This window comes from Lineus longissimus, chromosome 1, assembly GCF_910592395.1.
Source record: "Lineus longissimus chromosome 1, tnLinLong1.2, whole genome shotgun sequence".
Classification (NCBI taxonomy): Eukaryota; Metazoa; Nemertea; class Pilidiophora; order Heteronemertea; family Lineidae; genus Lineus; species Lineus longissimus.
In genome coordinates this window covers 16,850,692-16,874,575 of record NC_088308.1, presented here as the reverse complement: position 1 = coordinate 16,874,575, position 23,884 = coordinate 16,850,692, and the positions used below count along the sequence as shown (strand labels likewise).

At 42.0% G+C, this 23,884-nt stretch overlaps 3 protein-coding genes and 1 long non-coding RNA gene across 12 annotated transcripts in view; 1 reads left to right on the top strand and 3 right to left on the bottom strand.

Annotated features, from left to right (window-relative positions):
- Positions 1 to 1,616: 1,616 nt before the first annotated feature.
- On the bottom strand, positions 1,617 to 10,500 carry LOC135489046 (uncharacterized). Of its 3 annotated transcripts, none has more exons than XM_064774143.1 (7): positions 10,154 to 10,500; positions 6,523 to 6,800; positions 5,984 to 6,125; positions 5,667 to 5,757; positions 5,170 to 5,336; positions 4,835 to 4,977; positions 1,617 to 4,611 (listed from the first exon to the last, which is right to left on the bottom strand). In XM_064774143.1, the coding sequence occupies exons 2-7, from the start codon at positions 6,757 to 6,759 to the stop codon at positions 2,065 to 2,067; spliced, it is 3,327 nt and encodes a 1,108-aa protein (XP_064630213.1). In that variant the 5' UTR covers positions 6,760 to 6,800; positions 10,154 to 10,500; the 3' UTR covers positions 1,617 to 2,064. The 3 variants fall into 3 exon arrangements, with proteins under 3 accessions (XP_064630213.1, XP_064630204.1, XP_064630222.1); XM_064774134.1 differs by lacking the exon at positions 10,154 to 10,500 and adding an exon at positions 9,459 to 10,082; XM_064774152.1 differs by lacking the exon at positions 10,154 to 10,500 and adding an exon at positions 9,741 to 10,082.
- Positions 10,501 to 11,892: 1,392 nt separating this feature from the next.
- On the bottom strand, positions 11,893 to 13,521 carry LOC135489039 (uncharacterized). The gene is made up of 2 exons (XR_010447090.1): positions 13,267 to 13,521; positions 11,893 to 12,700 (listed from the first exon to the last, which is right to left on the bottom strand). It is a non-coding gene; the product is annotated as an uncharacterized LOC135489039 (long non-coding RNA).
- Positions 13,493 to 17,995, top strand: LOC135489031 (uncharacterized). Of its 2 annotated transcripts, XM_064774104.1 has the most exons (3): positions 13,493 to 13,571; positions 14,701 to 15,078; positions 15,971 to 17,995. In XM_064774104.1, the coding sequence occupies exon 3, from the start codon at positions 16,679 to 16,681 to the stop codon at positions 17,774 to 17,776; it is 1,098 nt and encodes a 365-aa protein (XP_064630174.1). In that variant the 5' UTR covers positions 13,493 to 13,571; positions 14,701 to 15,078; positions 15,971 to 16,678; the 3' UTR covers positions 17,777 to 17,995. The 2 variants fall into 2 exon arrangements, with proteins under 2 accessions (XP_064630174.1, XP_064630183.1); XM_064774113.1 differs by lacking the exon at positions 14,701 to 15,078 and having other exon boundaries at positions 13,504 to 13,571.
- Positions 17,994 to 23,884, bottom strand: part of LOC135488997 (uncharacterized) — a 37,144-nt gene continuing 31,253 nt past the window's right edge. For 5 of the 6 annotated variants that reach the window (XM_064774070.1, XM_064774064.1, XM_064774077.1 and 2 more), the window contains 2 exons: positions 21,839 to 23,756; positions 17,994 to 20,688 (listed from right to left, as the gene is read on the bottom strand). In XM_064774070.1, coding sequence (XP_064630140.1) covers positions 20,682 to 20,688; positions 21,839 to 23,756 — 1,925 coding nt within the window. In that variant the 3' untranslated portion in view covers positions 17,994 to 20,681. The remainder of the gene's footprint in view (positions 20,689 to 21,838; positions 23,757 to 23,884) is intronic. The other variant, XM_064774092.1, reaches the window with a different exon arrangement.

The window sequence follows — 23,884 nt, the reverse complement described above, 5'->3', positions numbered from 1 at the left end:
TAAAATACTCATCCTCGCTAACTGGTTTGTAGCTATTTATACCAGTTAACGAAAACACACTCCGTCTCCTTCCTCCTTTTCTTGCTGATACTACAGTCTGTAGAAGTTTACCATCAAAATCAAGGAAACAATGGCCGAATGGACATCCGCCAGTGATGCTTGTGTTTAGCACCTTGGCCCCATGATACAGTCGTGGCTGCTGCGTCAAGTTGACAAAATTGACGGGTAGATCTTCGAGTAAAACATGAGCCATTCTTTGTGACCCCGTGACCATCAATAGGGACGCATGATTTCGATTCCACAAGATATCACTAAACATAAAGTTCTCACTAAGTGAGATTTTAACTTTGAAAGGCTGGTATTTGTAACACTTTCGAAATATAACAAGGACAGAAGAATCGTCGGACCAAATGAGAAAATCGTTATCTGAGAGCCATCGCAGATGTGCTCTTCCTGCCAGGTCTTTTAAAGTGACCGGCTGACCAAACTTGACAAACCTTACGGAATATCTAGGGCGAAAAGTTGCCTTAAGGCTATAGATATATGTTTCAAATATTTGCTGAGGCGAAAGTACATATGAAATACGACAGTAAATGACACACATGTCGCCATTTATACTGACAGTAAACGAGGTGTCTCTGCGGGACTTACATCGGCCTTTCGGCAGCGGAAAGCCACCAGAGCAAGGTAGTCTCATCCTGCACAGGAAAAGGAAGTGAACGTTTTTCTTAATGCATTCCAGCATGTAAATCAAGGTTCCAAGCCCACCGATGTTCCAAGAGTATAACGACTCTGTGTGCTGTCAACATGAAAATGCAAATCATTTTCTTCTCGTAACTGTTGATAAACACTTGACTATAGCCCAAATATACTAATGAATCAGACCAACGATTCAGCATCTTTAAGGTTCGTGCCATCGAGTAAAAACTGCTGAGATTATAATCAAGAAACACTCGCTGAAATGGTAAGAAGATACATTCATTCAAAGGGCAAATAAAGTAAGAATAACGCTCACACACACGTTCTCACGTTTAAATGCAGTAACTATCAGAGAGACTTTGAAATGATAATGTTCGTATGCATATCAAGGGATGACACCTCAATTGGCGCACTGTTTCCGAATGATTACCATCACCGTTGAGTTCGTTTTTTGTTGACAATGGAACTCCTGCTGATGTTGTCGGATGCAGGAGACCGTGCAGTCCAGGGGAGAACGCCCTTTGGTACACGAATCCATCGTTATATCACTGCCAATCGAAATATTGCCAAGTTGGATGACAAGCAGTACTGACATCAGTATACTATAGTATAGCTGTGATGTTTTGTCCATTCGAGAGAAAGGGATTAAAACATATCACAATAGCTACTAAAATGGCAACAATGCCTATAAATCTAAACTGTTAAGGCCAAATACCTCTTATTTTACATTTTGTACTTAATATTGATTGAATCAGTTTTATCTACTGTATCGATTATTGATGAACGGTAGCTACATTGTCGATTTCATCCTTTTTAAAAATTTGCTCGCTCGCTCATTGTGGAATTATCATGTTTTGTTGGCCTTAGCCTGCTATATCTAGGGAATAATTGCAGAAGATATTTGTTGTTATATATCAGGCCGTTTATTGCACCATTATGTTCAGAAAAGAAACTCAGCAAGTCATATCGGCAACAACTTTAATCAAGGATGTTAGAAATGAGATTGGCCTACATTCTATAAAGAAGTTCCCAAAAACAATTAATGAATTACATTTGTATTTGGTGATTCACTTCGTTTGCTTCTTATTGATATCCTTTTGAGGCTGTTCCATTAAATATGATAGTGAACCAATCAGTTTATCGACATGTGAAATCACACACGGCCTCCGGCCTCGGGCGACATTACATTCCACGGTGCAGGAAAATCCATTCTGCCCTCGACAAATGACCATGTTTTGTCTTCATACGCACGACACACGAGATAATGTTACAAAAATCCATAACATCAATGTTTGACTCATCTTCGAAACCATAATACAAACTCCCTGGAGAAGACGTCACCTGGAAACACGTAAAATATTTCATTCAAGCTTGCAGCTTTTTCTTCTTTGGTGCCTTCCCCAATAGGTCAAACTTTAACAGAGCTGTGGCCTTCGATCTGAATTCCCCGACAATCACCACGTCCTTGGATGCTGCGTCAATCCTCATTTTCCCCGTGAAGGTGTCACCGCGCCCCTTCTGCAGAACTGTATCGCCTGCCCTGACCGCATCCGCGCCGGGCACTGTCAGCTTAAATATGTAATCCTGGTCCCTGGTCAGGGCGTGAAGCAGTGGGCTATGAAGCAATGCACCATTACATTCTACGAATGAGCCAAATGCCGTCGGGAAGCCTCCGCCTTCTGGTTGGCTCTGCTTGACATCAATCAAGAACGAACACGGCTGGACTGTCTGACCATGGACCTTCGTGCCGATGTGGAGAAGGTACCATCCTGGCTCTGGCGGCGTCACTTTCAGAGTGACCTTGCCGCTGGTCTTCTGCTTCAGGATGTACCGCATCAATTCCGTCGATGGAGCAGCAGTGTTTGCCGAAACCAACCAACCCCACACACTGTCAGAATTTTTCGGATTGTCTAGAATAACTTCAACGGTACCACGCCTGTCCGGTGACAGTGTGGATGACTTCAAGTTCTGTGGTCTTACCCCTGATTTTTCTATCGCAGTCTCGTCTAGCCCTACGGAGAAATTGGGGGTGTTCTGGTTAGAGAAGAACGGAACACACGGAGTTGCTGGTTGTTTACACTCGATGACTATACGGAACAGTTGACTCTTTGTGCTACCACCCTCGGTCTGCCAACCGGTGAGAAGATACATTCCGCTCTCCGGTAGGGCTAGGTTGTAAATGATAGCCAGTCCTTTACTGTTAAGAACACGCGGCTGTGTCTCAGCGTAGACATGCTGGTTAAGTTTCGTGTTGTTCCGTGTCAAAGAATGAACGACATGCAATGCATTATCTGCATTGAATTTGATTGCACATCTCCCAGTTTTTGTCTTGACAAAGTATCTGTCCTTAGCTGGTCGCATGCCCAACTCCACCATTGCAATAGTCCCGCCGATTGGCGTTTCCAGACGCGGGAACAAGACTCCCTGCCAGGGAGCACGGCAGTCAATGAGATAGAATGCTAGCCAATCGTCCCACTCGTGCCTGGCACTGATGCTACTCAAGCGAAAGGTGTACAAACCAGCTTCGGCAAAGCGAAAGTGGAAGGAGAGAACCTGTCCATTTGTGGTGACATCACAGCAAGCATTCTCGTTAATTTCCTTCCCGTTTTGATTTAAGACTTTGTACATGATTCTGTCTCTGCGGAGAGGGTTGGCAATGGTGAGACAACACTTTCCATTCTTGGCCACAACTGTCGAAGATTTTCGATTCTTGGTCCTAAAGCCAAGCTTCCTGAATTCCAAAGTAGGTCCCCAGCATGTCCAGTGTTCCGGAAACAACTCCCCCTGGTAGGGAGCTTTTGAATCAATCAAACAGAAACACAGCCATTCAGTAGCCTGCCCATCCTCAAGTTCTGTGATGTAGAATTGAAACATTCCTTTCTCTGGGAGACGAAATTTGAAGTGAACAACATCCCCTTTAACATCGGCCATGATGCATTTGTGTTCCGTAGGGTAGCGGGTACCATTTTTCATAAGCACATACGTAAAGAACACATCATCTGGTCTCTGTATGACCATCTCAGTAGTGCCATCCCTTGCAACAAGTAGCGAATCATGTGGGCGGATGATTTTGAACCCGAGGGCGTAGAATTCTCGCGTTGGTCCATAAGGGAACTGCCTCTCTGGGAAATTCACTGGGTCTGTTGTAGGATTCTCACAGTTAATGACAAAATTAGCAGCAAAGCTAAACTGATCCGGTTTGTTCCTTTCGGGAATACGAGTAAGAATTGAGAAGAGGTATTCTCCCTTTCTCTTCAAGTTCAAGTGACAAGTTAACGTGTTTTGATTTATCATGTCCAAGCAAAACTCTTTCTTTAGAGATTCCCCTTGCGCGCCAAAAGTCAGTTTGGCTGTGACGTCACGACTAGAAGCATTATGAGGTATTCCAAATTTCAGCTGTAGCTTTCCTGTAGCGGTCCGAATGAAGGGATGCGGAATGGAACCAGCGTTGTAGCCACTGTCAGTGAACTTTCGCCCAACGCCAACATTATACGAGTCCTTCTCCCCTGGATACGATTGATTCGTCTGTGGTCCTTTACCAATTAGTTTGTACGTGACTAGATTTGAAGCCCTGTCGGAGTCTAAAGCCGGGTAGAGAGGACCACCGTTGATCTTCAGTAGGTACTTAATGTTTGCCTTTGGGAGGCGGACATACGTGATGTACGTGTTACCGCGCTGTTCAACCTTTGCGTATCCCTTCAACTCTGTTTCTGATCTGGCCACAAACAGCTTCGCATGCACTGCGAGCGGGCATTTGTTGTATTGGATCTTGATCTCGGCTGTGTTGTCGAGAAGCTCTTGGACACCGGTACTGTGGGTCAACAAGTCAACAGTCACGTCGTATGGGCCTCCACCCTTCTTCAGTGGTCTTTTCAGCCATTCGTCGAAATTCTGTACTGAATTGCTGACAAGCTGAAATATAAAGAGGGAATTTGAATAACATTCATGATTTGGTACTTTTGTCATTGAATTGGTCGTGGTGCTGAACCGCGAGCGTGCTTGGTGATGACCACAGCGCGGTCATGTTGATCTAAGGTGGAATATTTGGACTGGCTCGTCTGCGTAGTGAAGAAAAACCAATTCACAAGGGGGATGAATGTAGCGCGGGCATCAATCATTAGCGGTTTCTTAGTACCTGTAAGTCTGTCCTCTTCTCTTCTCGGGTGCCTGTCGGTGAATCAGCCCTTGGCCAATGACTCTCCAAGAACTGGTCGGGATTACTTAGAAACCACGTCTCTTCCCAACACTTCTTGAAAACCTTGCGTCTGTTGTCGCCCTCTGAATAAGGAAAACATTCAAAGTGATAAGGTCATTGGTGCACGGGACAGTGTCAGAATTGCTGATATTAGCGTGGCGAGTTAGCCCTGGACTGTGGATTGGCTGTATTTGATGTTCGAGAGTGTCACTTACTGGAAATGAGGGCATCATCTGACGGCATCCAGTGAGAGAGTAATAATCAGTGATATCTACCTGTTGAGCCGGCAGCCCATGTCGGATCGCAGAGGTAGTCTCTGCCTCCGAGGTTAACTATTAACCACGCGTGTCCTTTGTCTTCTTCCATATCTATCTCGTCTCCAGGCATGTACTCGCCACTCTTGGACATTCCGCCAATGTAGCGACATGTGATGTTAGCAATGCTGAAAAATCAAATAAATTGTAATGTTACTTCTGTGAAGTCGATATTATCGTAATATTAACTGGGCTGAAATCTCAGCGTCGACACCAATACATATGTTCTATTTGGCATTCGTAATCTTTCTACAGATGGTCATTCTGGCATATATACGCAGGGGTGCATACGCATGCTGAGTGACTTGACGGACAAACTTCTGTACACTATACTATTAGTATGCATGTAAGTACGTGGTGACATGAAACATTGAGGAAGGGGTCTGAGGAAGCTCGTTTGCACTGCGAGATTTTAAGACTCAATCTCAATAATTGTAAACCATCGAAACTTAACTTACCGACAGAAACTTTGGATCAAATTGACGTAGCCGGCACATACTGCATAGCCATTCCTGAGTACATCTTCCGGTTCGTTCTGCTGTGGTCGCCCTGTTGATTCAACAATAAATTAGACATAAATTCACGGGGTAAGGGTGGTTAGGATGAAGAGAAAGGGGGGGGGGGGGGGGTAACAATTGTTGAATAATGACATACGTGCCACAAAAGTATCAATGATGCCCTGACATTTTCTTTCAAAAGTGTTCGAAATGATACAATGATTGGCTCAGATGGAACATCAAGATTCTGCGGGAAAGCGAGCATTCTAAACACCAACCTGTATTAAGATACACCACATCGTAAGCGATGTTTTCAGCTGTCCATCGAAATATTGCTCTGAACTGCTCAAGTTTTGTCCTACCAACACTGATTAGATGCTTCACGAGGACGTCAGCATTTCTTGAAAGGTGGGTTGGAGTCTGAAGGAGAAGGGGGAACTCCTAAAGTTAAGGTTAAGTCAGTTCATGTGTTTCATACATGGGTGAGTCGTTGTCTTTGGCACAGTGAAAAGCACGGTGCTTATAGCTGCATGATAGTGATACAAAGAAGCAGTTGGCGTATAGTCAGAGCTAGACGTTATTATCATAGTCATCATGAGCTTTCATTTACAGCGTCTTTAAGGAAGATTCTCTCAAGAACTGTTGGATGGAATCAGAAATGGCAATAGTGTGTAAGAGAGCCCTGTCATTACTTAACTGATATGTACGATCACAACATTCAAAATCGTGACTCTCTACAAATTACATGTATATTTGCACGAAAATGATGTTATTATCTTGTATGTACTGAAAATGTATTAGTTCAAGAGAGCATTACCTTAAGAACATGGTCATCAACATGCTGCAGCTTTTCGAGGCTGGGGACCAGACTTCTCTTGCCAGTCCAAAACAGCTCTTCCTGTGTGACGTATTTGGCGTTCTTAGGGGCAGGGAGATCTGAGATGCTATGGAGCCGCTTCAGCCGCCGCCTTTCTAGGGCTTTATCGGTCAAGCAGAAGGAACCGGACTTCTTCGGGTGATAATTCGGCGGGGGTTTACTGCTCGTGCTCCCCATCTCTGTCAACTAAATGCCGATGTAGATGACTATACTTGTCTCTGAAAATCGACAATTTAGTTAGGTAGCTAGTAACAAAATCCTTTCTCGATTCAGCTATACTATAGTCCTTGCAGTGAAGAAACCAAGACTTAAAATGGGATGTACGTACATACATGTATGATATACTTATGTTCCGGCCAACGGTTCTTTGGCAAATTGATGTCTGGCATTTGTGTCTATTAGTGCTATATCAGCAATAACATTTAGCCAAGGACCTTGTGAAACGTCGTATGGAATGATGATGACATAATACGTATTTACGAACTGCCTATGCCAAGTTTACTTCATACAAACTAAGTACATGCCTTGTTGTATGGGTAAATTTGTACTCTCGGGGGGTTTCGTCTTTTTGGCGTCTTGTTAGACCACACGGAATTCTTGTTTATTCGCTGATTTATTTTGAAATGCGTTACGATTGCACCCCGGCAGTAGACCGCAGGTGATCGGTTGAGTGGAAGACAAGTCATGGACAAACTAAGCGATATATCCGTAGAAAATAAAATATTTAAAAAAATTAAGCGGATTTTGCAACACGTTTCCTTTGCTTCGAAAAGATCCTGAACAGGTGCAGTGACGAATAGTATGCATTAAAGGGGGTGCACTTCGTTTCATGTTCATGGCCCAAACAGCTTAGGAATAAAGTTAATATGTTCATGGTTTATGTATTTATGTATTCAAGATGTTACGTGTGTCAGTATTTCTCTGTATTCAGTGAATTATGTCATCTCCTGGGATCATGTATTAATGAATTCGTTAAGGGATGTTCGACCGAAGTTCAACCAGTCAGGAAATAAGCTATAAAAGCTTCGCACTTCCTCTTATTTAATTTCCTAATAACATTTGCATCATGCATGTTTGATGAAACGGGTTTTTTTTTCTTTTTACACGGATGATCCCATGACCTCGATGATGAGATCAACAAAGACGAGTTACTTTACCGTGATTGGTCGATTGTAAAATATTGACCGATTTTTAGAATTAAGACCGAACAATCTACTGGATAACCCAGATTGTTAATATTGGTCACTGTTTGCTTCTGTCTGCAATCACTTATCAGATATGACAAGTCAATAATGATCAAGTACAGATTAGTATATATTTAATCTAAACTTGATGTGATGTATATGGTGTCACAGATACAGTTGGGTGGTTCACATTCCGCAAACCAGCAATTGGTCAACTACATACACATCTGTCTCATCGATGCCCTGCGCAAAGTAATCTTCATTGAAGTATGTTTTTTGGTCGGGTCCATCTCTTGACGTTAATGGTCAGGGAATCTATTAAACAAACCCGAACGATTTAAGTTTATGATTTCATAGGGGTACGTCATCTTGAATTAAAGTTGCGGATGCCCTTAAATGTTCTTGTCCGGACGAACGTACGTACAAGCATGACGTCCTCCGGGAAGATGATTCAGAAGCAAGCTGTTGATGATAGGCATGATGATGATGACATAGGCGACTGACGGAAGTTTAATAATATGTATTCATTGATGTCAGTGATAACACCATTGTTTTGATTTCGTCTAATGATGGGGAATCACATGAATCAGAGTAGTTGACCGATTCAGTCATAATTGTATACTAGTATGTATAATCGAATGATCTCATTGGAGGTTAGAAGGTTTGTTAGTTTTTTTATAATACACTCTGGTGCCGCTTTGTTTCACTACATTTGAAATGTCAGGGTGAGAGAGTACGCGTAGGCCTGGGTACTGCATGCACAAATAATGAGACAGATAACATACATATCATGTTAGTTATATCAGACAGATGACTGCCCCAGATGAACGATCGACCACTTGAACTCAAACATTATTTCAAATTCAAATACTGTGGATGTTTCATGCTCACTGACCCTCTGACGTATTTATACGTTATGACAGGACAAGTAGCAGACTGCATAAAATTATGAGCAATGATAATTACAGTATGTCTGATGACATGGCCAGATATCGTAATATCATTGTTGGTAAATCCGTTTCCATAGATATAATGAGGTAATGACAAAAATTATGTAAAAATCGTATCTACATAACGCTTAATCAGGCATCGTGCAATTAAATGAGACTACATGTATTTATATGCCATAGACTTTACATGTTGTCAAATTAACTGGCGATTTTTTACCTATGTATTTCTTGACATCAGTCGTAATCTGGCACGCTTAATTGCATGGGGCCGCAGACCGAGGTCATTGAAAGGTGAAAAGGTTTTCCTACAGAGTTAGAACACTGCTTCATAGTGTGAGCGAGGGAAAATCGACCATCATTCTGTCGAATCGATCCATTGTATCGATAAATTAAAAAAATCCTATGGTTATCTCTCAACATTTGTTTGGAAAGTTGATGCGCGGAATAGGATGCCCAGGATGGGGTGTAAGGATGGTGTATTCCTGTTCCAGGCATAAACCGTGAGGATGGCTGTTGTTAAGCTGCTGGAAAAGAGGTTGATGAGAATGAGGTTCGACTTCAAACTCGAAAAATGATGCCAAGCCAGTCTGTCTGGTCGGCATACACTGTATGCCAACCAGACAGAATGGCCCAGCAAAACATACATGTATATAAGCATTGAGGAAGTACGACGAATAAAAAATCAAATCGCAAGTAGCGATAAACAGTCAACTGCTAGTAAGATAATAGCAGCATCGCTTACCTGGAGCAGTAGTTTGTAAGTTTGACTGACGAAGGGAAATTACCAACAGTCTATCTCGTCCTGTTAACTTGGCCTACAGGATAGTCCAATCACAAACATACTTTCGAAGAAAAAAATGAAATAATCTACAGCCAATGAAGAGACGAGTAGACTGGAGTTCCTAGGAATTCCATAACAAGGATAACAATATACAAGTATCTGAATGAGTCAGTAGCACGCTTTAAATCTGGAGTTTCCGGGTTCGAATGATGATTTATATATGACGTATAAAAAGGTACTTACGGCTCCACTTACCCCGTAGACTAGGTTTATATGAAGCTTTGCTACATTGTGGCGAGGTGTATATGTTGAAGTTTTCTATCGACAATGCAAAAGCAATCGATAATTGTTATATAATTTCGCAGAAGCCAAAAGCCCAAGAGGGAATTCCGGATTTTACGTCATAATATCGACGAATGGGATATGTTCATGTACATCGGCCGTGCTGACCTTAGCTCATTGACCCGTTTAAGCCGTTTATATAGTTATTGTAAATGTTAGTAACCTGAACTAAAATATATATTAATCATTAACTAATGATCAAGACTGTTTTAAGTCAGAGAACGAAAGTTTTGGCATTGATTAAAAAGAAATGTACGTTTGGTAAACACCCCCCCCCCCCCGAAAATAGCACGCCACAATGTTGCTGTACTCACTAACTGTATTTATCTTCCTCCTCCGAGATGGTCTCTTCTCAGTGTCCGACGAACCTCTCCAAGTTCTCTACGCCAAGGAAGGACGCATGTGCCTGAATGGAACGAAATGATGCCAGTCAGTGTGAAATTTGTCATGAGTTTTAAAGGACGACATACATACACTGTCGTCCAGACGTCGTATAACCGGTGGTCACAGTGCCCCCATGGGGAAATTCTCTGATGTCAACGAAAACGCATTGGCAATGTGCACGCAATCATGTGCACATTATAGAATATACAGATGTCAACGTGTTGCTTGCAAGACGTGCATCACATGCACTATCGGGCAATGACTATAAATGAAAAAGGAAAAAATATATTTCCTCTCGATAATTTTGATGTACAGGTACATGAATACCCAAATGATATAGAGGTTAAACCATTGTTGAGTTTATGCATTTTGCACATCGATCCATAAGGCTTTTGATAAACACCAATAATTTGATGTAAACAGAATTATACGTGTAGGCCTATGTGAATAAGACATGTTTTGGAAGGCTTATAAATGTCTATGGAAAGTATACGGTCCGTGAAGACCACAAACAATGAGATTTGTTCTATTTAGGGATGTTTTGATCGTAGAGCTCAAGACTATTTGAGGCGCCATCTTTAAATATTAGTTAGAAGGCCACCTTTCATGCAATGAGTCCATCGTTATGTTGCTTTAGGTATGAAACGCCTCTACCCAATATAAGTTGTAACAGGTGTTGATTCGAAGTCCTCAAAGATGTGTACCTTACCGTAACGTTTCTCGCACCCCGCCGGTAACTCTTTTTGTTAAAACACATAACTGACTTTAATATTGAGAGGGATTGAGATGCAACTATTTCAAATAAGAACAATAGATGACAAGACTCACCTCTATGACGATACGTGTAACTTTTATTGTGGTCTTGCAACTGCTTCCGTTGATCCCAACAAGAAATAACGCTTTCCACTCATTCTCTTCTCGCATATAGTGCAATATTTATTACGTTTTTAGTTTTATACCTAACCATGTTATGACCAAAGGGTTCTTGCACTATACTTCGATCCTTGCAAGTGATTCGTATATAACCCATATTTTAACAGATTACGCATCATACCGAACTGCTGAGCATACCTTAGAATTTCCTTGAACTTCGGCTTGCAATGTTTACCGATGGAGCTCTCATTCGAATGCAATGGTCAGGTACGGGTAAAATCAATACAGAATTCCAATGAGGGCAAGGAGTTCATGACTTAGTGACTATGTATAATGGTAAAAGGTTCAGCATAACTAAGAGTCAAAGCAACATAGCTGTAGATAATTTCCTTTGACTCCCTTCCATTGCAATGTTTATCAAAGGAAGTATTCTTTCAAAGCAATATGTAGTGAAACCCAGACATTACATTCCAATGATTATATCAACCTGGTGACCTGGTGGATTAAGGCGTCCACCTCGTGAACGGAAGGTCGAAGGTTCAAGCCCCGTTGGTACCTCTGTCCGTTGCGGCCGGTCGGTTAACCGGCGTACTCTGGAAATCTGTATCATATTCCATTAAGAAAACATAAATAGTTTTTGGCATTCCTTCTGGAGGATGGGTAACTCAGTTCAGGGTAGCTCTTTTGGGAAACTACTGCGTCACCCTTTTGAGAGCGGTTTGAAGTGTCTGCAGTATATACATGTAGAACTTTAGCTTACATTACACCACAAGAATACGGCAGACATACAAAAATATAAAGATGCATGTCAAATTTATTCCGACGATTCAAAACCAACGTCATAGAAAGATAACAGAAGTAAGCATAACTCTTTTGAAATCATATCACAATTACATGTACTGATCTAATCATATTTTCAATGAGTTACAAAACCCAACCGAGTCCTCAGTTGTCGAATCAGTTCAACGAAACAGTCCTTTGTTCTTTTCGGAAATCCCATCTGCCCGTGAAGAATAAATAGTGTTACTGTGATACATGTATAGGATCATACAGATTACTCAAAACAATGTCGAAAAATATTAACAGGTCGTGAATAGCAGCCAAACTTCATGCACACGATGATGGATTATTGAAATCGTATAACTTTGCAAGTTTCTAATTTTTTATCCAGTCGTACATGTAGTGCCTCATCAAAAACTTCTTACTTTTAGCAATCGGCATTATGAAAGATGGATTTTGATTTTAAAATTGAATAATGGCTTTCATATCGGATTTTCGTCCGTAGCAGACGAAGTTCTTATAATCGACGTCAGTCGTTTTAATGGATTCGTTTCCGGAACACCACGCGGGCTGTTTTCGCCCGTCAACCACACAGGAACACCCAATGACGCAGAAGCAACAGCCGCCAGTCCCTGGAGTGGATGTCACTGGACACTTAGTGACCATCTCCGCAGCTTTCTCTCTTTCAGCGATTTCCGCTTCGATTGGGTCGATCTTTTTGTCAATTTTCGTCTTGTCCTTGACGACTGGGATAGGCAGGACTCCCAGGAACAGGAAAGTTAGCAGAAGAATTTGTATCATCTGGTGTGCTCTCATCTTGAAATCTGAAAATGACACTCAAAACATATCTTACTGGTGTATGCGTCCAGTCGCCCAAGCGGTTTTCAATTACTATTAGAAAGTACTGAGCTATTCCTTTCTAATGTTACTTTTCGATGTTACGGTAATAGCCAATGGTGTTTGCTATGTTTGGCCAGAACGACAGCACACCATACGACGTGTACTTTTAAAGATTTGGTTGGTTCTAAAGACATATAGTTCCCGCTGGTGTGATTGGTCGGGCGTCTTTCGACGATGCTGCAGCTTCCAACCGACCGCGCTAGCAGGGGCAATAGCAAATGCCCACGGAAGCTGAAGGTACATCGAGTTTTGCCGATATTGTGACCGCAGCGGGAAACCGCTCTCAAGAGTTTGTGATGAAGTATTCAAGAGGTGTTCTCAATAGAGTCAGTTAAGTTAGGCACCTTTACTACAGATGTCATTCACGATGAAGAACTTTAATGAACAAATAATGTTAAAACAAAATGTACAGTCATATTACTGGTATAATATTATATGAGGGTGACGTTATATTCATGACATGCCCATTATTTAAAAAAAGGTAACTTACCAAAGCCTAGAATTTAGAGAGAAATGATCTTTTCGCCGTGATGTCTCATTCGAAATCACTGCAACTGTGAATTGAATCAATGGTGTACATATGTTCCTCAGTGGAAACAAACATAGGCAGGTGTCTTTGACAATGAACGCAAACATTGGCCATTATTTTCGTCGATTCCTCAACTATGCTCAGCATCAGGAGTCTCAATGGTCAGTCAATACGGAGCAGCAGTTGGTGATAGATGAGATGTCGGCAAACAGGTATGATTTTCACGCGTCATGATTTGAGTCGTGCCACGTTGATATTTGACACATGTGAGTTATTTTCAAATTCTTTATCTAACTAGTGCTAGAAATGCTTCGTGGGCCATGTGTCAGAAATCAATGGTCAACGTCGATGGTCCGTCAATGCGCAGCGGGGGTTGAAGTGATAGAGGATAGTTTGACGAATAGCTTCCATGCATCAATTCCGCTGATGTGACACGGCAGTGAGAATCTTCTTTAGGTAAATAGAATTCTTACTTGATAAAGACAGGGATTCGCATCAATAATTTGTGATGTAGACATTCTTTGAACTATTCAGAATCATTCGGTTGTTGATAATTGCATTCTAATATATCAAAGTTTGCAAATCACCTGAAATCCTGTGCTTTATCATAGCGTGGTCACACCAGCACAACAGATTTGCCATTCATGTGTAAAATTGCGCCGGAATAAGTCCAATAAGTCCAGCTTTATATACTTTAACCAGGCAAAATAGGGTATTATTTTTTCACATGAAGCCACTGTAAGAAAAGTTAGCTTAATGCAGAATAAGCATATTGTAAGGCATGGTAAGTGTCACGAAATTTGTTTGGCTTAGCTATGATTAAGGTAGTTACAGACCTTATCCCCAAAGGGATAGACCAAGCCTTAGCACAGTAGGGATCATAATTTTGGCCAAAAGACAGGTTTTGTTTCTCGCTAAGAATGGTTGCCCGCCACGGTCATTTGTCAACCTTATATTCATGTTGGATTCGTCTGCGCAAATGGTTTGGTAGGTTTGGACGACATGAGATGCCAGCGAAATAGCTGACGGCAAATCCTTTTAGGACCTGTCCCATTGGGGCCACAGGCTGATTAGATGTGTACTAAAGTTTAAAAAATGCTAAGTGAAAAAACGTGTTACTTCTCAAAAAAGGACAGTTGACACAAGGATAGTTTCAGCGCTTACGCGAAAGGATTTGTTGTTTGCAAAAGTATAGTTTTCAGGCAATCGAAAGAAGTTTGTTTATAGGTAGCGTGAGGACCAACGAGGAGGAACCCGAACATGAAGGCACGTTAATTGGAATGCTTTATTGCCCTTTTAAGTAAACTTTGGCTTAAATGGATATCTAATGGTTTGATTGCTTATGGAATGTAGCGGATATTCTAACGTGCTCTATTTGTTTAATTCAATGGATAGAAGGACAATCAATTAACGTCAGATATTGAAAAAATGTTTTAAAAGTGGACTCCCGGGAATATTCCGTGTGTGAACTATTGCTCGAAGCAGCAGTGTTGCTTAAAACCAGATTGGATAAAATGGCAGTGCGTGACGAACTCCCTGTTTATTGATAATACCTGCTGTGTATTGATCGTCACACGTCGAATGATCACTAAACCATCGACATCCTGGATGGCAGTAACCATAAACTAAAAATTCGTGGATATAACATATTGTAGTTAAATTATTAAAGTAAAACTGGGGAGTTTCACCATTGGGCCTATTATATCGTGGCGTAGACGACGTGTAAATTCGAAAGCAATCGTGTGGGAAATCGAGGGCAAGTAACTTTAAACGGTAAGTTATGACGGAATCTGTGTGGCAGACTGGCCTCCTAAGCGTTGGCAGAGGAATAGTCGAAGATAAGGAAAACTCGGATATAAAATCATGCAGCAAATGCACTTAAAAGTCACCAAAGAGTGCAGGGTCCAGCCCCTGTTGCGTGGCGAAATCGGAAAGGGTTTTTTATATTCTCTAAAAGACCTCTAGATTTGCGCTGGCTGAAAAGTTATCAAGTAAATGTATCATTCAAGATGATATATTCTAGGTGACCATAAGAACCTTACTTACGAAATTGCATCGGATTCATGCTGATTTTGCTCATTAATTTGTTCTTAAACATGCTTAGTCATGTTAAGCTGGCAAAATTACGTTTTTAATCTTTGGGGAATCCGAACCAAGCTACTAATCTTAAACTCTCAATACACTTGTATATAAAGTATATTTTAAAAAAATCATGTTGACTTGACTTGCATAGGCTCAAGCCCTGCTATGGATAGGACTGTTACAGCTGGGATTAATGGGTGTTCTATAAGCTTTTCTTCTTTAATTCGTATGAGACTAAGACACACTTGGAAAAGGGAAAATATCACTTTAAAAATTCTGCATGCCTTGTACATTTGTTTATCCTTGTCAGCAGGCTTCGTAACATCAAGGTGGCTTCACTCATAAATAATCAACCGAATAGAACTAAACTTAAATCTAGACCAAAAGTTACCTATATTTTTTATGTAACCCATTTGGCTTAAAACAATGACTAGACCTTCAATAAATTAGGTGTTCGATACTTTCCGATCTAAATTCCCTGGCTTCGTTCACTTAACGAAAATCAAAAACATCAACATATTCTCTGTGCATGTCGTGGCGATGTAAGCGGGACAGCTTCTCATAAATGTTCGTGTTCTTTCAGGTTGGGGTATCAGGACGTCTTCGTACGGTCATATAACGCAAAATCCCGTATTGCAAAACAGGAAAGCCGAGGAGTACTTGGTGGTCAGATCGGCTTTGAGACGTCAAGGACGCACAGTGGGATATCACTCAACCAAATACTTGGTTTCGGCCCAAGACACGTTGACAAGCTAAGGGAATGCATAAACGACTTCTTTGACGGAAGAACACGCTTGGACCGTGCTTCGCTGGAGCATCACAACTGAGATAAGACACTGTCGTCCATTTGCCTAATGATCTTAGAAATCTTCAAATAGGCAAGGAATCAAGAATAATTGGATTCACGCTGAGTTGACCTCCAATTAACGTGTTATAGAAAACCGCGGAGGAAATACATGACAGTTCACCCCTTAACCGACAGTTTTCACGTTTAATGTTTATTGACCTGAAGGAGTGTTGCCCCCCCCCCTTCTGAATTTGGGTACTTGTATATGAAGATGAGTCAATGCCCTATTTCTCGAAGTGCAATTTTTGACGTTAAGCATTTGTCCCGTTGCGGCTGTATTACGTTTAGGGGCTATGTAGTATTGACCATCGGAGTACTATCAAGGATAAATAGCTAAGAGTGAACAACCTTCGAGGACCACGAATATCGAATAATCCGCATAACTATAGGCTCAATCTACTTAAGTTAGAACACATATACCTCCCCAAACTACTCTCATACAAAATGTCTTCAGAAGAATATCCGGACCTTGCCGACTCAGACTCGCCTCGAGGTAAATCAAAAGTTTTAAAACCCAAGTCGATCGCCTCGAAGGAGATAGAGTCCTGGGCAAAGTCGAAGACTGACAGACGCATAGATTTTGCAAGGCAGTCTGGACAGTTGTCGGACAATGTCACAGAGCAACGGATGCTCCAGTCGAAAATCATGGAACTTTCAAAAGAACGTTACAAGTTTATGTCCCAAAATGCGTATGAGAGGAAAGTATTTTTAGACAGACAGCAGAGGAAGACGAACGTCATGAAGGACTTGCTGAAAGGCATCGATGTTGATAAATATATTCGCCGTGCTGGGGTGTTGTGTAGTGATATGGACCAAAGCCTCGCTCCACGGAAACCAAAGAAGCTTGGTGGTAGGCTGGGGCTCTTGGATAGACTAGATCCGACTCAGAAGCCTAAAGCCAGTAGTGATGATAATGGAAAGGAGGAGCAGCAACACATTCGGCCTCATACAACGATGCCCAGTATCAAAGAAAAACACGCGTCATTCCGAAACGGCGGCAAAGTTCTTCCAAAGACGGCGAATGCATCTGTAAACAGGCGGAGTAACTCTCGCGTTAACTTCAGCTCTAAGGTCGAGGCATTGCCTGATCTAACTTGGAACAGGAAAGACAGCCGTGGAACACCCATGTCTGATCGACGAGATAGTCTCCTGTCAAACGCCTCCGAGGACGAGGATGTCGGTTCGGGTTTGTCAAACCGCCGCCAGTTTAAAAGGGCAAATACCTTTACGTCGTTACGCAGTTCCAAAAGTGGGGATTACCAGCGTCATAGCTCGTCATCAAGGTCTTTGTCCTATCCAAATAACGCCAAATATAAGTCTGTCGGTCCGACAACGGATCCACGATATTACCTTCTGACGAAATCACTCTGTGATAACTATACGCCTTGCATGGAAATCCCGGCTGAAGAGGTGGATGGAGTGATAAAGAAGATAGACACTTTGCATACTCCAGCCAGGCGGGTTAGGGAGATGCAGGGTCGGCCAAAGATGAATCGGAAGCTACAGGACTTTATGAGAGAACGTGGGATGGTGTTTCAATGACGAGGATACACCTGGTTTGTTGAACAATGACACCAAATAAAGTGACTATCGTGTCAATTATAAATGACGTATGCCTGGACCAATTGATTTGAGTTTAGATCCAGAACCAGCTGTGCTTATTCATGTCTTCTTCGGCTCTGGGGCACAAAGAGTCATTGAATGCTTGTTTATTAATTGTGCCAAAAGATGTTGTAAGTAAAGTAAGTGAGCGTCGATGTTCAGTTAATTAAATTATCATTGTGAACTTGTGCAACACGTATTTTCAAATCATTACATGTACAATTTACTTTCAAATAAACCCACCTTGCGTGAGCAACACGACACATGTAGTTAATTATGCGAAATGCTTGTATTATGGGATATAGTTCGCTCGTGCCGGTACGAACCTGCATGATGATCACAACCCATCGGAACCCCTGAACTCTCGGGCTAGGTTTACCTCAAAGCCGCAAAGTAGCATCATGATTATCAATGCTTCGCACAACCAAGTACGAGCTCAACGAAAATCTGGTACGATGATCCTCTACAGTGAGTAACGAAATCAGTCAGTGACTTTTTTACATAATAGCTTTATTTACCAGTAGAGTATTCTGTTCATTGTCATCAGCACAGCGACATAAAGTTGAGACGTAATATGGCAGTGGGTCTGTCATGTCCAAAATATACTATTCTAAGACATGTTCTTGGTATTCTCAGGTGTTTAGTACCTCTACTTCATAGATAATGCATTAAAGAAAATACGTTACCGGTACTGAGTTGTTCATATCCAAGCACCATCGTGAATTCAGATATCTATTAACATTATTTATCGGTGCAAACGTTATTGCAAGTTTAGCGACCAAACTCTGTTGGTTGGCAGAATCTAAAATAGCACCATTGCTCTAAAATGCACAAGAGAATATTCTTCGTCTCCAGAATTACGATTAGCACCAAGTATGACTTAGTAGAACAGTTCTCTACTCTCAGACTGTCTCGGGCTGTTGGGTGGTTTTAGCCAGTTATGCATACACTTGAAATAGGTATACGACGTCTTGTATTAACTTAGAAGGTATTAATGAGGCTCGGTATCACAGAATTACAGCAAACCTGTGAAGCAGTGTCTGCACTGGTCATCCCGTCATACACTAATCAAAGAGTTATTACTGCGACAAACAATCGGCCTACAGAGGAGAAATCTTCGCTTAATATTCAAATAATGCTACAACGTAAGGTTTCCGCAATGCTATTACTAACCGCTTGCTCTTGAAGACAACGTTGGGTCATCGACACGTTGATGTCTAGGTGACTACTGAACAACAGGATGCCGTAACTACCGACTAATGGAGTGTAGAATCCACATATTAAAACAATGTTGGTCGAAGACTCATCCTTTGACCAACAGCACACATGTCAATCGGCGACAGAAACCACCCAGCCAATCTGCACTGAAACAGACAACCAAACAAACATGGAAATCCCCATCCATATACTACTCTACTATACATAGCATTATTACCATATACACGAGTTAGTTTACATACAAATCTACACATCGTTTCCGCCAGCTCTATACATAATCTATCTAAGAAATCGTAGCTGGTGAACATGGGTTAAGTGTCATCACCATGAAAAGGTCCACGGCCCAGGTATCTATGGATGACAGTCGATGTGTAGGATGCACCAGGGAAGAGCTCATTCACTGGTCATCCAGTAATGGTCAAGAACCAGGAAATTTGTTGCTAACTTTGCAATGCCACTGCATCTAATTTGAAGATAGGTTTTGGCTGAAATTGTTACTGCAGTCAAACCTAATACTTGTAGACAAAATTGAACCAGCTTACCGTGATATTTTCACATAATTCGCCAAAAGATCTACTGATTTCAAGGATAGCTGCACAACACAGTCAAGATACTGTGCCAGCCTGAAGCCGGTCAGTCATTGATAATGAAATGGTCACCTTCGGACATGTACGATTATTTCCCCCTGGTGTCTTGCACATAGTTCAAACCTCTCCTGACAGTTCTTACATTGATTTCATAACTATTTTCTCGACTGAAAGGATAGGTTGGCATCGAAAGCTAGACAGCAGAAAATAGTGTACAGGAACGCATGTGATTGCAACATTGCCTGGGAACTTTGTTTTCACCTAACAGTCAGAATTTTGCGGGAAAGGGGGAGGCAACATTTATCGACTGTGATCCACGGGGCCCATGGCACACAAACACACACTTTACAATGTACAGTTTACAGAGGCAAGTATTCGAGTTTCAGTCATCCAGGAGTTGGCAGCAGAGGGCGCCTTCAATTCTAATTGCCCGATTTGTCAGGTCTCATTATAAGCAAAATGATATTAAGGATATTTTGTGCACAATGTGAGAATGTTACATGTAAGCCAAGTGAAATTGTTCCCTCCTTATGGCTAGCATGCCCTTCTTTTGAAATGTTAACATAAATTCGTGCATGGGAACTCTATAGGCTGAGGACTGGAAACGAAAATGTGATCATCAGACGGTCACACGGAGCGTACATTCAAATATAGCCAAATTGACAAATGACTTCCACAATGTACGATCCGTTGGACTGTAAAGCAAGTGCTAAACGGCAAGCAACGAGCCTGACATTCTCAGCTGGGTGAACTAACTTAAAGAAGAGCTTTGGCTCAGCAGGCGAGGGATATATGAACGGCTTGTAAAAGGATGCGATAGGCAATAGAATTAAACGAATAGGAGATGTCTGTGGCGACCACACCTGCCTCATTGATAGATCCTACCAGAGACAGGTCTTGCCACACGTTACAAATCTAAACATATTTCGTTATGTATCAACCATGAATAAGCCTATATCATGATTTCATCTTCTATGACTTGGGAGGCTGTCCACTGGGAACCAGACGGTTGACAATGTTGAATTAGACGTCCTCTAGTGTCAGCTTCTGAAAGTACAATTAGGAAAAGTATATTAGGATAAGGTCCAATTATGAAAGGACCCTGTCCATGACCAGTTAGATGGCACAGGTATTTGCACAAGTAGTAAGTACATGAATTATTAAAATAAAACAAATGAATTAGTTTCAATGATATATTGATACATGTCCCGCTAGTTATGTTTTGTTTTCACCAATGCTCCAGTTTTGCTGATGTGGTGAAACGATCATTTTCTTGGGAAAACCTCGATTCAGAATATGAAAAATATGACATCGCGACGGAGTTTTGTTATCTCGCCGTGTTCAACAGCACTGAGCAAAACTCCTTCTTGTAAGCTTCAGTCTCTCAGTAGCTGCATGCAGGTAAGGCAAATGGTTTTAGATTTACTATTTTACCCGATTGATACCCAGTATTTAATTTTGGAACACAGAAGAAGACAGAAGGTGATTTTATTCTAAAACTATGAAGGTGGCGTATCGATAATAGGAACTACATGTAGCTTCACTCCTTGGGAGAAAATGTGCATGTTCTATAAGCTAAAGTGGTCTAAGGGACAGTTGACAAATATAGCCTACTCAGTAGCGTGAGAGCGAAAAGCACATGACTGGCACTATCTACAGTATCTACTGAAAACATCGACATGTTGGTCACCCTTTTAGGACAGAGGAAATTGACGCTACGGCGAACAACGTCCATCAATGATAGGCTATCACGTATTCATTTGAAAAAGTTGCAATTGATCGTGAATCACAAATAACTACATTCGGATCACTAAATTTGTTTCAAGGAACTTGAGAGAAAATGCCATCATTTTCAGTGATAGAAAACGTGATGTCTGTAGTTTTCTTGAAATCGCCTTACATCAGTCCAAAAAGGGTTGACTAAATGAAGAGATTCGCATGATTGGACGACTGAAAGCGAAGGAGAAAGGCATGTATAGCAAGCCCCAGATACACTAAGCAGACAGGGTAATATGAAATCGTAAGCAAACCCAAACACCAACGACATCCAAAAACGAAATCGAAATACTACATGTATAATACGGTAGGAGGTAGAGCGAAATCCACGATCAGGAGTTCAGGAAGCTGAAAAGCACACGAGCATGACGGGCACTATCTACACAGCCTTCATATCGTTCCTCATGTCAATGTCACTTACTTGGATGACTTAAAGAAACCTTTTGAAAACCAGCTTCGTTTTTCTCTACGTCTTTCTGTGCCCTCCGTCCCCTCTTTAGGTTTCTGTGACGTAGCTTCCTCACCCTCTGTATCCAATAAGTTCAAGGTTAGAGTATCACGTACGAGGAGATTCAGTGGACTTAAATGCTTCTCTGTTGAAGCCTTCCGCGTCTTTGGCGTACGGAGGAATATAGAACTCTGTGTTGGTGCTTTAGGAGCAGTCGAGGCGACCTTGATGGGAAACGATTGCGCTTCTGAGGGAGTTTGGACTTCCTTGGAACTGGAGGGCTGCACAGTTAAGCTATCTTCGGACAATATCTGCTCAGGTTTCACATCTTTGCTTAATTTTGGGCTTGAATTACTTTGTTCAATTTTACTTCGTTCTCTTGAAGTGCTTCTGATATTGTCGTCAGCTTCACCTTCTCGTGTCAACGAACACTTTCGCGACGAGTTGTGGGAATCACCGCTGTGCGAACGCACAGTTTTGAATTCTTCAAGTCTTTTTTGGACGGTCCCTTCCTTAGGTACAGAACGGGACATTTTCCAGTTATCTAACCAGGTTCCTTGGTTTTCACCACCTACACCCCCGGGTGAAAACTCTTGTAACCGTTTCTGAACCGTTCCTGGTTTTGGGATTTCTTCTTGAGACCTTTTTCTAGTGGCTGCCGGGGACTCCGGCGAGGGAAACGTTCTGTCAGGAGAAGAAGTGTGCGGACTTTCAGACAGGAAAACCTCTGAAAGTCGCTTCACCTTTCCTCTACTCAGACTATACTGTTCCCCATTTGTCATGTCGATCATTGGAGGTTTAGATTCGGTGCCAGCTGCTTCCATACTGGAATCAGCCTCATCAAAAGAGGAAAGTTTCTCAATTATTTTTCGCACCTGGCCATGTGAAGGGGATTCTTTCCCATCCTGAGACGACTCCAACCGGAATGATCTCGCAACCTTTTCGACCTCTTCTGATACATCTTCTCGTTCTTTATACATCTTCTCGCGCTGATCATGACCGATGTAGTCTTGTCCAGGGCGATCATGTAAGACATCAGAAGCTGATCGTAGCTTTCGCAGTGGGCCCACCTGTCGAGTATTTGGACCCGATATCGGTGAGGTGGCAGGATATTGGAAAGTCATTCTCTGTATTTGCCGCTGCTGTGGACTTCTATCACTATCCCCCTCAACTGTATTGCACCTGCCGTAGGGCTTTGGTGAAAAGTAGGTTGCGGAACGTATTTTGAAAGACCGATCGCTGGAAATATCACTCCCGCTAGAAATGCTGCTGCACCTGGTCCTAGTCTCGGAATCATCATCACCCTCTACTGGGTAGAGAGGGGATGTTGCACTTCTTTCATATTTGTGCGGCACACCTTTAGGAGTACTAGTTTTCTGGAAAGAGTCTTTTGCGTCACCACTTCTCTTTGGGACTTGGTCACTCAGCGGCCTGGCTCTTGAACCAGCACCTAAATCCACCACAGTCTGATTAGAAAGTTTAGAGTATTCTGGAGGCAAAGGCACTGCTTGCACGGACACTGACGTCAGATATTTCAACCTGGCATCAGAACTGGCTGCCTTTCGTGAGGAGCTAAGATCAGGACTTGGGACATTTTTCGAGGTGACTAGATTTGGATATCCGTTCCCTGAACTAATAAGACTAGAATCAAATGATGCTCGTTCATGTTGCCGAGCTAATTTACGACGAGGGCTACTTGTGCACTTGACGCTGATTTGAATTTCCTTATTTTCTCCTCCTTTCACGGGAATTCTGATACCCCGTCTCCCTGTTGGGGGCCGAGGTGACTCTGGTCTGGAGACAGAGGGAGATCTTGAACTCATTGGAGATCCTACAGGTGTTAGGTGGACATCGTCCCTCTTAACTGAGGTAGCAGGCTCAGAACAGATACCTGGAAATGTAAATGAATGGTTAGTATTGACGCTGATACGACTTTTCTTCAACAAACATGCAATGAATGCTCTATTGGCAATGTTTGAACGTTTGGACAGAAATTGCGAGTGTAGTTGGTTCGGGGGA

What these genes read in the sequence shown, in the direction of transcription:
- LOC135489046 (XM_064774143.1), bottom strand. Translation starts at nt 6,759, where the DNA reads ATGGGGAGCACGAGCAGTAAACCCCCGCCGAATTATCACCCGAAGAAG. An exon ending in ATGGGCTGCCGGCTCAACAG is followed by an intron (nt 4,978 to 5,169) that starts GTAGATATCACT and finishes TTCCTTATTCAG; the next exon opens with AGGGCGACAACAGACGCAAG. An exon ending in AGAAGAGGACAGACTTACAG is followed by an intron (nt 4,612 to 4,834) that starts GTACTAAGAAAC and finishes TTTATATTTCAG; the next exon opens with CTTGTCAGCAATTCAGTACA.
- LOC135489031 (XM_064774104.1), top strand. Translation starts at nt 16,679, where the DNA reads ATGTCTTCAGAAGAATATCCGGACCTTGCCGACTCAGACTCGCCTCGA.